The sequence below is a fragment of the Anser anser genome, assembly GCF_964211835.1.
Source record: "Anser anser genome assembly, chromosome: Z".
In the NCBI taxonomy this organism is placed as follows: domain Eukaryota; kingdom Metazoa; phylum Chordata; class Aves; order Anseriformes; family Anatidae; genus Anser; species Anser anser.
Window position 1 is genome coordinate 45,533,877 of NC_139723.1, and position 14,528 is coordinate 45,548,404.

Here is a 14,528-nt window from a genome sequence, read left to right on the forward strand (position 1 = left end):
TCTGGACACAGTCCTGAACACCTGCTCTAGGTGGCTCTTCTTGAGCAGGGAAGGTTGGATCAGATGGCCTCCAGAGGTCATTTCCAACCTCTCCCATTCTGTGATTCTCTGTTTCAATGAAGAGCTATTTCTATGTTGGAGAAATTCATTTTCACAGAAAAAAAATGTTAGTTCTACATGTGGTAAATACTTCATGGAAGTAGCAAAATAGAGATGGTTTCATTAAAGGGTTTATAATCATGACATGACACACATGTGGGTGATGATTTTTTAGTGGAGGTACATAAATACATTTACTTTTCTAAAGCACCAGTCTGTTTTTGTAAAGAATGTATCAAAAGTGGGTCTCTGAAGGAATATAATGAGAAAAAAAAAAAAAAAAAGATGTAGAAACATGATGAAGAGGAGTTGGGAAAACAGGTCATCAACCCTGTGCAAGATGGTTAAAACTGTGTTTATCTCATTTCTGCATCATTTTTTTTCCTCTTCTTTTATAAACTAGATACCAATAAGAGAGATATAAAAGGATTTCTGAAAATCTGAGGCACGTAAACAACAATCACTTGCACTGTGATATAGGTCATCAGAATAGCTATATTTATTGGCATAGATGATTTAAAGACATGTAGCTAAAGGGAATTAATTCATAAAGTAATATCAAGCAATTCTGTAATCTTTTTCTTCAGTCTGAATGGGAAGAACACACAGCCCACCTTTCCCTGGGCTTAATGCTGGGATTCTGCAGAATGTGCATTTGGCCCTGTGAACCAGGGCACTATGAAGGAAGAAATGTTTCATGCAGTTTCTGCCAGGCCTGTGGTGATTATTCCCAAAATAAATCCCTGTTTCATGTTCCTGTCATGCACTTTATCCAGGTAAAATGTAGACGTCGGTGTTGAGGTTATTCTCCTTGCACTCACTCCAGGGCTTTTCTGTGAAGAGACTGTACAACTACTATAAACTGGGGATTACACTGTCATGTGAACAGATGGACATAAGACATTGCCCAAGTCAGACTGATGTAATATTTATAAGATGCTGCTGAAATGATCTGGGATGAATATGTAATGCTAGATCTTCTAAGCACGTTAGTCAGAAAAGCCAGAGCTTTGCTCCAAATGTGTGTGTGGCTCATCTTCTCAACTCCCTTCATAAGGTCATAATAACTTGCTTGCGTGCTGACAGTAATCATCGTCATCTCTAAGTAGTATTGATCTCTTACTGTCTGCCAGTCATCTTTATACAGCATATGCTGCCACCACAAAGCCTTGTTAGAAAGCTTTACCTGAAAATAAGGCTATTAGCTGTTGGTTCTGAATTCTGACAAAGTCTACATCCCACTTCCTAATGCATAGTCTTATATAAAGTATTATTACCATCAAGTACCACCAATCTGACTACACTCACATGAAAGGGAAAAAAGAAAGTATAAATGTAAAAGAGTGATTTTTATTTTCTTATGATTCTTTACTGGTCTTTAGAAAGAGAAAAGTTACTGTCAGACAGAAGCTTAATGGAAAAAAGAAAGATCACTTTAAAAGTGCTTCTGCGTCTCACATAGGTGAAAATATTCCCATTTTTACTCCAGAGACCATGAGCCTTTGAAGAGAAAGATAAATTCTTTCAAAATGAATTTCCCCTAACTCACACTTTTTTTTTTTTTTGGTAGTTCTTTCATTGAGTGTGTTATATTTCAGATCAGAAATTTATTAGTGAATTACTCCATTGATGTATCTGCACACCAGTGGCATATTTTGCAAATTCCTGGTTACCCTTACCAAGAATATATATATATATATATAATAAATATATATATATAATGTATGATAGTGTTTATATTGCTAAAGTGCCACTGACTATTGTTTCTAATTTATGGTGGTCAAAGGCAGAATTCCAACTTTTTTTTTTTTCATGATGTTTTCTCATAAAAATAGAAAAAAATAGTCTAAAACACATTAAAAACAGACAATCAAACAAAACAAAACAACAACAACAACAAAAACTAGATTCATGATGAAATTGATTTGAGTTAGTCAATTAAGTTAATCTGATTTATAATTTTCTGGTCCAGTTGGCAACCTATAAGATGTTAAGTATTTCCATAAAGTTATTTCTCAAACTTAGGACAACAATTGGTATTTGCAGTAAGTAATTTTGTTGTTGTTGTTCTTGCTAATGTAAGACTTTCTTAAACTGTATTACCTGTTTTTAAACTTCTACCTGTTTTTAAACATTCTTAGACTATATTACCCGTTTTTAGCTCTCTGTAGGGTGGCTTCCTTAATCTCTTTTTATCTCCCACTGCCCTGATAGTCTATAATCTATGTGATAGTCTAAATAATTGGAACCTGAGTTTTCTGTGTGTGCTTGTAATTACAGATTAAGGTTTTCAAAGTTACTAATAATAAATGGATGTATGATTCCTAGGGAAATTAATGACAGTTCATGGCTAAATTTCTAGCTGTATATTAAAATTTATCATTTCTAGGTGGAAAAATCAATTATTATTTCATTTTTAATGTAAAATAAATTAGTGCAATAATTTATTATGGAGGTGTTACATTATGGATACCAATGACTCTCAGAAACATTAGATTTTGATTTTTGTGACCTTATCCTCTTCCACCTGCAGTGGAAAGTGTAGTTCAGCCCACACCCGTGTTTAAATTTGCATGAAATGTAACCATAGGTCAAATTTTACCATTCAGCCTGTGAATGGAGATCTTCTTTAAACAGTATTAGAAACACTCCAGCAGATCTGCCAAGTAAGCCTTTATGAAGTGAACAATTGCAATGAACTTCTGTTGTATATTATCAACAAAAAGAAAGGCCAAATATCAATATCAAATTGTCAAATCCATTGAGAGAGTCTGACTTGAAACCTCCTAATTACCAAGCACACTTTTTGTTCCTGAGCAGCCGTTCACACCAGTGTGACTCCAAGAGATGAGACTTTTTGAAATACACCAGCTACATCTGTAGCATGGGACTTAGCTGGGTGCTCATCCATTCTCTACACTTATTTTTATTATTATCTTATTATTATAGATCAGCCTCCAAGGCCATTAAAGTCACACGATCATCAATACAAGATCAAATTAGGAGAAGAACATACTTTAATTTGGAAACACCCAGTTTTCCTGAATCAAATCCCCAAGTTGCTCTCTGGCTGTCCCAGAACCTCCTGGGCAGATTACTGTGTTTGCAAGCATGCTTGAATATCAGAGAAAGACAAAGAGGGCATAGGAGGCCCTAAGAGGGAAATCTAGTAAATTAAAAGGTCTTATGCAATCTAAGATACCAGGCCCATTTGCAAGGCAAGGTAAACTGACTTCATTACTGCCTGCTTCAGGTTGTCTGGGTAGAGAGTGACAGATCATTTTGTAGGGCCTGAAGGCAGCCAGATCAGTCTGCCTAAAAATTAAATTAAATTAAAATAAAATAAAATTAAATTAAATAGAATAAAATAAGATTAAGATAAGATAAGATAAGATAAAATAAAATAAATAAATAAAATAAAATAAAATAAAATAAATATAAAATAAAATAAAATAAAATAAAATAAAATAAAATAAAATAAAATAAAATAAAATAAAATAAATCCAGGACTGTGACTGAGGTTAAAAAAAAAAAAAAAAAGATTTACAAAGCTCACTGTTGCATGTGGCCCACTCAGAAAGGATTTTGGCTGCTGGCCCTGTATGACTACTGTGTTCCATATTTGCTGCAATCTGCAAAGTGAGTGAATTACTTTCTTCTGATTGGAAGAAGTTTTCTATTTTTTACTAGAATCTGCATAGTAAACAGACAAGAAACCACATATGCAAAGACAAGAGAAGGAAAGGGTCTTTTACAAAGAGAACACATAAAAGAAAGCATAAATCTTTTGATGCCTGACCTTTTACTCGTATATTTCCAGGGGCAGATTGAATAAAACAAAACTCATCAAGTTGTTGAAAGAATTACGTCTTCAATTCTGTGTAAAAACAAAAGGCAACTGGTCTTTTATGTAAGATAGGGAAGAAACACCCATAACCATTATTTTGTAAAAACAAACACTTGCAACCTACTTGATATATTAGGACTAAAATGTATCTTTTTTTTTTTTATTCATTTATTTTTATTAAAAGAACACTTAATTAGCTTAAAGCTATTATGGTGAGTAAAATTTATCTGCAGATACAAGATAGAATTATTGGAAAAGGTCAAATGAAAGGTCTAATTATAGTTATTCTCCTTTATCCTCTGTGAGATCCAGAAGAAATTAATAAAACAGACATTCATGATAAAACACGTAGGATGCTTGGTTACTTTGTTTAATTTAATTCTTTATTGTTAATTTCTTTCTTCTGTCTTCTACGCTGGCATTATTCATAAGCATCTTAGAAACACGGTCAGCATTTAACTTTCACATAGGTGCATCCAATATTCAGTGGAAACTTAGTAGCCAAAGGTCCTCATTAGAGTGAACACAACTAGAGGAAAACTTGGTGGGAAATTCTAAGAAAAAAATAGTAATTAAAATGTATGTATAGCATTTTAAAAATGATATCCATGCTCTCCTTCTCAAGAAGTCGTATCATGGTTGCTGACACAGGAGCCATTTTATTCACAGAAATGAAGAAGCCTGCTCTAGAGATACATGCAGTATTTTTTCTCACTTTTTGATCTTAGGGAACAAGTACATTAAACTGGAAGCTCCTGTTTTACTTTTCTATGTTACTGAATAATCCTTGAAAGTCCTTTGGGCAGAGACTCTTGGTGTTCTGTTTGAAGAGATTTATAACAAAGACCTGGTAAATTATTAGAACGCCCAGACATAGCTGAAGGAAAAGCTTTTGTACATATCAACCTGTTATTATCAGAATTAGATGGAGAGAGTTGCAGAAAACTTAAACCAGTTTGATTTTGGAAGAAAGAATGATTTGAATCATAGCAAGTTTTCCTCTTTTCCTTTCATTTTCCCAGCTCCAGGCTGTTTCCTCTGCTACAGAGCCTGTCTGATGAAAAGAATGTCACTTCCAAGTTGCATATCTTTGGAAATAAATGAAGAACCAAGTACAGCAAAATCTCAAATGTGTTTCTGCAAAAATAACATTAAAAGGAGCATATACTACCAATTATAATCTTGATAATATCTAAGAATGTTTCACTTTAACAAAAGCCATCTCTAAGATCAGAGCTTGCTGTGCTCCTCTGTTGCCTGAAGGCAAATAACAGGCAGCCATAGTATCTTGAAAGAACTTCTCAGTCCCCTTCAGAAACTGGAGGGTGAATAAAAAGACTGGCCATAAGGAGTGGATGAATTGGCACTCCAGTGATTTGACTAAAGAACTAGGTGCTCAAGATTCTTCAGTCTAGTATGACATGTCTGATGACATAATCTTTTGTGATGAAATCATCAATGAATCTTCCCAGTGATCATATCTTTCAGTGGCAATTGCCATTTATCTATCATCAGATATGTACTTCTGGTCAAACCTAAATTAAACCTATAAAAGTAAATAAGAATATTCTCTCTGTAGGTTTCAGGGTATAAAGTCTATATATGACTTAAAAAAGCTTATCTTTGGAGACATTATAAGTCTCTCAAATTATAAGTCCCCGATATACAAATTTCCATGTATATGATTCCTCTGACAAAAGAACAGAGGTCTGATTTATGATCTAGACTATACATTTAACAAACATTCAACAGAGTGAAAAACAATTTATGTATCTTCATCTTGCTTGAATAAAAATTGGTGTCACTCTATTTGATCCACACTATATTTCTTCAAAATATAGATTTTTGATTGGCATACATAACATGCACTTTTAGAAGCCCACAGTAAAATGTTATTAATACATTCTTGAAATGTGAAAATTCTGTTAAATGAATTCAATAATATATTCAAAAAATATATACAATCTTTCCTTTTCCTTTTCCTTTTCCTTTTCCTTTTCCTTTTCCTTTTCCTTTTCCTTTTCCTTTTCCTTTTCCTTTTCCTTTTCCTTTTCCTTTTCCTTTTCCTTTTCCTTTTCCTTTTCCTCTTTTTTCTTTCTCTTTTTTTTTTTTTCCTTTCCTTTTTCTTTTTTCTCTTTCTCTGGATGTGTATGAACACTTATTCATACACAAATGTGACTTTCCTGTAAGAGATACTTCTAAGACCACTTAAACCAATACCCTTTTCCCAAGAACATTGAAGATATAAACACTTGAGAAGTTATCTTCAATTGTGATTTATTTACCAAAGGAGATGTGGGAATGAAGCCACAAGTTGATACCTATGGATGATTGTATATACAACAAGTGTATCATAGTGCTTCCTAGTCAAATACTCCCAGCTTCTCAGATATAGTATGTCTGTACTTTAAGGGGCTATCTCATACTATATTCTTTCACGTAATATCATCTATCTGCTTCCAAGATCATGATATTTTCAGTGTTTTTGAGTTCTTTCTTTGCCATGGAACCATAAACCTGCACTGCACAGGAAGTCTAGTTATATGGCATAGTGTTGTAGAACCTCTTGGGAAGCTACCTGATTATTAATATCACTTACATCTCCACTCAAATGTAATACGGCAGAGCAGCTACTGCTTGATGCTATGGCATAATAAATGACTGAACAGCAATCACTGAGAATGATGTCCTCCAGAAAGACACTTTTATTTTATTTATTTATTTATTTATTTATTTATTTTAAATAGCAGTCATTGAATTTCTGAGAAATTTGCTTTTATTTTGGTATATTGAAAACAATTCAAACATCATTATTTATTGTTATAGATTTAATGATGACAGATACTCAGACAGAGCACAAGTAATTTTCTCAAATTTCCCTTTGAGAAGGCTTTGCACAGTAGTTTCAGCAGATGGCCAGGTCCTTTTATATCTGTGTTAAAAATAAATAAATAAATAAATCACATTATGAATGTTAAGTCCTTCCCGCCTACGCTTTCACATCTAATCATTTGCTTCAAAATCTGCCAGTCATTTTAGCTGTGAAAGGGAACCTTATCCATTGTGGTAGCAGAACAACTTCTCTCTTTTTATTTTTAAAAGTACCTTGTCAATTCACATTGTATAGATACATCTACAGAGATGTTACAGTAAATAAATCAATAAAGACTCTGAAGTGTTTTGGGGAACATGCCAAACCAAAACCAAATATGAATTTAGAGTGTGGATACTTACAGACTGTGCGGTATTAAACAAGGCCTTCTGCTTCTGAAGCTGTCAAAGCTAAGTTCCTGTGTACTAAAAGCTTGGCAGCTGGAATGGTCTTAATGTCACCAGCGTATTTTCAGTTTCCAAAGAAGAATACCTCAATAGAGTCACTGTTCTGTTCATTTCCCCAGCGACAGTGTCTACTTGAGGCTGACGACGTACCCAGACTTCAACAAGAAAAGCAGGAGAAAAGGAAAGAAAGAAAATGTGTTGAGCAGCAGAAAAAGCCTAGAAAGGCCCTTGTGCTGGGTGAGCATTTTAGAAATATGTGCTCATCACTCAAACCTTCCTCTGTACATTGTCAATGTGAATTTTTTTAATGCGTTCATTGCTCTTGCTCATTCAGGCACATCATTTATGTGGCATAGTTGGCAAGGTTTTACAAGCTAATGCAATTTGCATTAAAAATAGCTGAAAATGGTAATAGTCATTATAATGCCTATTTGACCAAGAACAAGTAATGGCTTGTGATTAATCAGTTGTAAAAATTGGTAATTGTTGCACCCTCTTAATCTTTTTCTCTCTCAACCAGAATGATTACACCTCGTTAAAATCTGAATAAAACATCATTATCCTGTATCATTAGGAAACCTCAGCCTCCCTTGCATAGTAATTTGTACTCAGTCTGAGCAAATGAATGGCCTGTGAGAAATGTTATTCTAATTCCAATTAGCTCTCAAACCTTGGCAAGGAGCCAGCTCACAAAACAAAATAGCTGTTAATGTTATAGAAGGAGCATCCTCACAGCAAACTGAAGTGCAATTAGGGATTCCTTTTAAATTCCACATCATAAATTGTTCCCTTATTAGCTATTTTAGATACTGTAATTTAACTAGTGTTTATTCACAGCCCCTAACAATTTATCACAATCACGACTTCAGTTTTTTAAAAAGAGAAGAAGTGTGTTGTCAAGACCCTTGAGATATGTTAGGGCAAAAGCTTGCAAAATAATGAGAATAGCAATTAAAGTGAAGCTTTAAAAAGAAAGCCCTGTGTTAATGTCAGGAGGTTCATTGTAATGAAATCTACATCCTAAATTAAAGCCAAACTCACCCTGCCCTACAAGCATAAGGAAGCTTAAACATATCGACTACAAACAGCAGCAGTTCCATCAAATTCTTTTGATATTTGACAGATGAAACAGATTTAAGTTGTTATGCTTCACTTTTTTTTTTTTTTTTGAGTAGTGGCAGTTGAATAGTGATAAATCAGCTTTCTGTTATGAACAAATGGTGGAAGGATTAACCTGAAATTATTAGCTAATAAGTGCATTCAGATTTTCGTGTGTGTGTGTGTGTGTCTAAATCTAATCAGAAATGAGTAAAGCATGCAGATTTCTTCAGTATATAAAAGGAAATGTATTTAGGTATGAAAGCACACTACTGGGTGAGTTTGCCTTTGATCATTTAATTGCATATTGCCTGTCCACCCAGTCTAGCATATTACATTATATACAGTTGAATTAATTAACATTGCTAAATACCATTAGGATTGTAGTTGATCAAATAGTATGTCAAAATAATGTAACCATTAAGTAGCAACTGCTTTTGTGTTTTAAATTAATGTTCTATTGCATGGTGTTTCAGCCAGAAGAGTGTTTTATAACCTATTTTCCACAGCAATTCATGTGCTTTGGTATTTGGGGTTTGTAATCAGTCACCTCAAAAATTGACTGAACTAAGGGTGTGATTTCATGATACATCTAATTCGGTCTAAGACCACACCAAAGCAGCAGACCAGCACTTGCTGCCAATTCCCCATTCCTGTCCACGCTCTTTGTTGACACCAGAGCTAATAAAGCTGGATCAGGTCTTTGATCTGGCTAAGAATAGATCATTCTTACCTCAAAGACAATTTTCATTTGGATTGAAGGATTTTGTGCATTTACACTGATCAAGAAACTGACCTGTTTTAAGAATAATCAAGTTCCTGAAGGCAATACTTGTTTTCTTTCCATAACTCCTCTGCTAATGCAGGATGTCATTTCTATGGATGCAGAGGAATAAAATACATGTACAAATTAATAAGGCTTTCACATTTTTTCTTCATCTTTGTTCACAAAATTCCATTATTTGGGTCATCTCCAGATTTGAAGGCTCAGGAGCAGACATGAAGCTTAAAAACTGAGTATTTTCACATTTACATTTCTTTGCTACATGTATGTAAAATAAACACAAATATTGTATTATATACTGAATTTTGAGTTCCATTCCATGTTCTGAAAGTGATTTATGCATTAGCCAACAATCTTAATTCCTTGTTGAATGCCCTAACTTGTAGTCTACAGAGTTACTCTTTCTTCAGTTCTTTTTATGGCCTCACAAATCTAACATGTCTCTGTGCAGTGGACTAGTCTCAGCAGGTGGTGTGGAAAATACTGCCACTTGATCAACTAATATATTAGTCTCTATGACATGTCTCTGAACTCTTTCAGACTGAGAGAGGTATAAAATCTCAGTCTTCCTTGTCCTGGGTAAGTTCTGAAAGCATCCCCTTTGCCAGTTTTTCATTGTTTTTTCCTGGTCTTAGATATCTACTAAGGTGAAGACAAATTTGGACGTTTGCAGAAACAATCATCTGGGGAATTTTTCAGTCAAGCTACAAGATGCCTTCAGCATTTGGTAGATATTAAGGAAGATCATGATTGTTTTTAACAGTCAGCATTTTCTATCTTGGTACGTAAGACTTCTTTTTGGTGTTCACGGTTTATTTACCTGAAATTAAAGGGTAAAGTTAGGATGCTCAATTTAATCACATTACCCTCTAGGTAGTCAGGTAGTTGTATTATCAGGCACATATGCAGGAGAAAAATAGTTAGAGACCATCCGAAATAAGTAGAGAAACTCTGGAGAAATGTATGCAAAGAGATATTTGAATGAGGAACCAATTGGAAATGGTCACTACTGGAAATGTAAAATAACAGTTTTATATTTTTTAAGTGTTATGTTCTTGGGTGTGTGAAAAGGAGAGTGAGGGAACTAGACCAGTGTAAGAGTGAGCAGAAGCTTTAACAAGGGAAGGGAAAGGCTGACCTAGTTTTAGGTTTGGACAGTTCATTTGAGGATTGGACTTGAGGGTGGAAAGAAGAAAGAATGACAGAAAGAAAGCTGCAGGTATGTCTAAAGGTTTTGAAAGAAAAATCATGGAAGAGAAGTCTTGTGTGAAGAAATAATTTCAGGAGAGTTTTTTACAGCTTTATGTGAAGTACAGTGGATAGCTGTTATCTAACAGGAAGTGGGAAGGAATGTGACCGAAACAAAAAACTGAATTACAGAAAATGACAGATCATCACAGGAGCTGGAGTAACATGTCATATTTAGGAACAGACAGGAGAAAAGTCTGCATGGAGTTGATATGCTGGGCAATGAGGAAGTACTTGGTATTACTAATAACTTAGTGTAGTCAATTATGGCTTTTCTGTTGTTGTCTGGCAGGGTGAATTCTCTTCTGAGGTTGTTAATTTTGCTTTATAAGCACAACTAGCAATTGACTTGAATAATGGTAAAGACAATTATTGTTCCTATTCCACTACACCAAATCTTCTGATGTGGTGTAACCTTACAAATAGTTGAAGCAGCATTTCACATGCTTGAGAGATCAGAAATTTTCAGAGGGATGACAGAAATTTTCCAAAACAGGCCTGTTTGTGATGGCATAGAAATGTTCTTGATAACAGAACCACCAGGAAAGAAGACGCCCCTTCACTTCTTCATATCTCTTGTCCTCTGAAGTGCCTCTGTCCCCTTAAGTGTGCCAAATGCCCAGTATAGCAACTTACAACAGTCGCTTTACCTGATCCAATGCAGAATCCTATGGTAGGGAGATGGGAACAAACCACTGAAGATAATGGTCTGGGAGGAAGCTCTTCTTAATGATTAAAAAGTAGTGCCAGATGTTGCTTGTGGAAATAATGAAACTAACAGTTGCCATATGACAAGTGCACTGGTACTTGAAAAAAATGCAACAAGCCCTGTGGTAAAATCTTAGCTCTGACCGCTTCCAAAGGTGACATCCCACACCTAACAAATCTCAAACTGTTGAGTAAGACATTTTTACTAATTCAGCAGTTAAACACAGATAATTGTGATGAATTTTCTTTTTCTTTCTTGTTTGCTTTTGTTTTAGCACTCTGTGAGGTATTTGGACTTAATCATTCGATCTTTTGAGGTCATTGCTGATGGAGGGGAAAAAAAATATATCAAAAAACAATACTAATTCTTGGAACTGATTTTAACCATGCATCAGAAAACCCTCATCATCCTAGTCATCAACCTGTAACATTCATTTGTTCTCTAATCTCTTTCATAGAGAGAAAGTCTGACCTTGCTTTTCACTTTCCACAAGAGAACTCGTTCTAAAATACCTATTTAGAGATGATTCTACACACAAACTTTTAATCATCTGATATTGTTTACCTGCTCACACATGAATAACTTATTGAGATCTCTTTTCCAGTGTTCAGTTTTCCTTGTAATTTTAAATATATATAAATTAACTTTAGTGCATTCTGATTCTTTCTAAATCTTGTCACTGTGTGTTCCAGAATCACGTTTACTCACTGTTAAAAGGTGACACAAGGATGAAAAACATTAATCAAATTCACAAATTTATAGAGACTCCTTTTTCTCCTTTTTTAATATAAGTATAGAATTAGACAAATAAATCTCACAATCAGATTTTTGTTTTTGTTGTTGTTTGTGTTTTGTTTTGTTTTGTTTTTGGTCCCATTAGCCTGTACATTTAGAGGCAGGCATAAGTGTAATTCTGCTGCTGATACATTTCTAGTTACTACTAGGTTTGCAATTCAATTACCCAAAAAGCCTCAAGTACCATTGATTATTCATGGGATTCTTGGGTTGGGCTGGCTACAAAACTACTTATTAATCTATTGAGTGCCCCTAGGCATCCAGTATGCATCTAGCATATCAACATGGAATGTAAAAGGCAATGTCTGGTCAAATGGCTGGAGTAAGGACAGGCCTACAGCCAGGTGGTTGGTACTCCCCAGCACAACAGTATAATTCAAAACCAGGTAGCCACGGGCTTTATGAGAACAAAATGCTCAAGGTGTTAGGTTACCCAAGCCAGGTAACTTGTTAGGCAATCACATATCTCTTGGTGCCATTTTAAGAAAAGGAAGGTAAACAGCATATTTTTCCCCCCATTTTTTCACAGCTTTCATCTACTGCACTGAAACAAATGCTTGTTTGATTAAACCTACCTGTGCAGGAGAAGAATTTTCCAGAGCATGACACAGAGACATGACTTAAGCTGCCTGTAGATGGTCCAAGAAATCCTAGTAAGTATCAAGCCCTTGCTTGAAGAGCAGGCCATACCATCTCTTATTAACAAAGGTTTTTGGTTTAGCTATTAGAGTCACTGAGTAACAGTGATGATAAAAGAAGGATCTTCAGTTTATTGCACCATTGAAGTACCTAGGCTGATAAAGTCCATCACTTTCATATTCATGGGCCACATAAGTTACTTCCACACATTTTATTGCCATAATTAACTTTGCTCGTTGCTGTTTCTGAGGCGATATCAAGTTAATTCAACAACTTCTTGCAGTTATTACCCTTTCTAACCTAACTTGTGTGTTGCCTAGCACTCACGTATGTACTGGTGATAAACCAGTACTAAATCTGTAGCTGCAATGAACTAATGTTCAAACAGACTAATCACAGCTAATGAAACAATTCTGCTTGTCATTATCTGCCTCTGATATGATTCCATTGCAGTTGACAGACATGGAAATAAAAATCTGCATTCCTCTTTCACTTGATCATTCTCTCCTGGTTCAGTCTTATCAGAGGTTGCTTCAGGCAAGCATCTTATTACTTCTCCATACTTCACATACTTCTGTGCATACTCTATTTTCCTGTGCAAGAAATTAAGGGTTTGCCTTTGCAGTTTTTATTACACAAATGACAAAGTTCTTGCAGGCTGGTGCAATCTCCACATAGACCTTTTTTTTTTTTTACAGAACACTGAAGATATATTGATAAGTCAACAAGTTAGTACTGAACAAGCTTTGCAAAAACATCTAGAGAAACTTGCACAATGGTAACTTCACAATGTCTGAATTAAATTAATATTTACAAGTGCATCATTTTGGGGGATTTTGTATATACTTGAATCTCTCTCCTGAGCAGGATGTTAATAAAAATAAAGCAAATGAAAATACTGATGGACATTTTTTTTTCTTTTTTCACCAGGCCTTTCTTTTTCGAAGTGTGTTTTTTGTGTGCATAAGTAGACTTGTACACACATACAAGTATTTCTCCACTGTGTATATATTTCAATATATAACGGAGAGGGAGAGACAAGGATGAGGAAGAGAGAAACGTAAGAGAAGGGAGAAAATGTTCTATGGAATTCCAGAACTTTTCTAATAAATACCTCATTTTCATATGTTAATGCTTATGTATTTCTTTAGGCAGGATGATCAAACTGGTACTTAAGTGTGCTTAATAGGTTGATGGTATAGTATTACTGTTGCAGATCGTAACAAAGTGAAACTATTAGTGAAATCTCTATAAGATCTACATGTATACCATTACAAAATCTCACAGGCTAAGGAACATTTTTTTTTAGTGTTTTTGCATCCAAAATAAAAAACTGTAATTTTTACACTTACTTCTTATAGTTTTTGATGGTTACATTACCAAAGTATCTTGAGAACTTTTTCTGATAAAGTTGAAGCCAGGATATAATCAATGTGAACACTGCAGGAAAGGTAATTTAACAAAACAACCCATTGCTTTCTTGCCTGGTCTTTTCCTACACAGGATTCCCTGAGCCCATGGGAAAAGTAATTCTTAAACTAGGAACCCAGTAACATCACTCTTAGGAAAATGCAATAACATTTTGACATCCAGTCACATGGTGTCTTGTTAGAAAAATGTAAACTGAATAGCATATGCAGACAAAAAAATATGTACATTTTCAATGTGAAGGAAGGGAAAAGTAGGACTAGTGAAATAGGCTTTGTGTAAAAAATAGTAAAGAGAGTACACTTCTGGTTGGGCTATACAGGTTCCCTTCAAACTCAGCAACATTCTCCTTAAGAGACAGAGCTTGGGAAATGCCTTGCAATCAACCCTGAAAATACTCAAGTACTATAACAAGATGTTATTGAGAAAAAAAAAAAAAAAAGAAAAACAAAGAATCAGGGCTGTTTTGCCCAATTGGGATGGAAATCTGGGTGCTAAGCATTCTCTTCTGATTAAACCCATTGCTTACATACAATGGACCTACTTACACGCTTAATGATATGCCTGTGTTTAAGTGCCATGTTCAAGCAGAGCCAAAATGT

General features: G+C 34.8%; 1 protein-coding gene across 1 annotated transcript in view; it reads left to right on the forward strand.

Annotated features, from left to right (window-relative positions):
• The window catches only part of LOC310889448 (uncharacterized protein), a 58,395-nt gene extending 44,933 nt beyond the window's left edge, over positions 1-13,462 (forward strand). Inside the window, exons 4-7 of the mRNA XM_083816919.1 lie at positions 7,345-7,462; positions 9,743-9,888; positions 12,389-12,512; positions 13,197-13,462. Of these exons, the coding sequence (XP_083673045.1) occupies positions 7,345-7,462; positions 9,743-9,838 (214 nt within the window). The 3' untranslated portion in view covers positions 9,839-9,888; positions 12,389-12,512; positions 13,197-13,462. The remainder of the gene's footprint in view (positions 1-7,344; positions 7,463-9,742; positions 9,889-12,388; positions 12,513-13,196) is intronic.
• Positions 13,463-14,528: the final 1,066 nt, after the last annotated feature.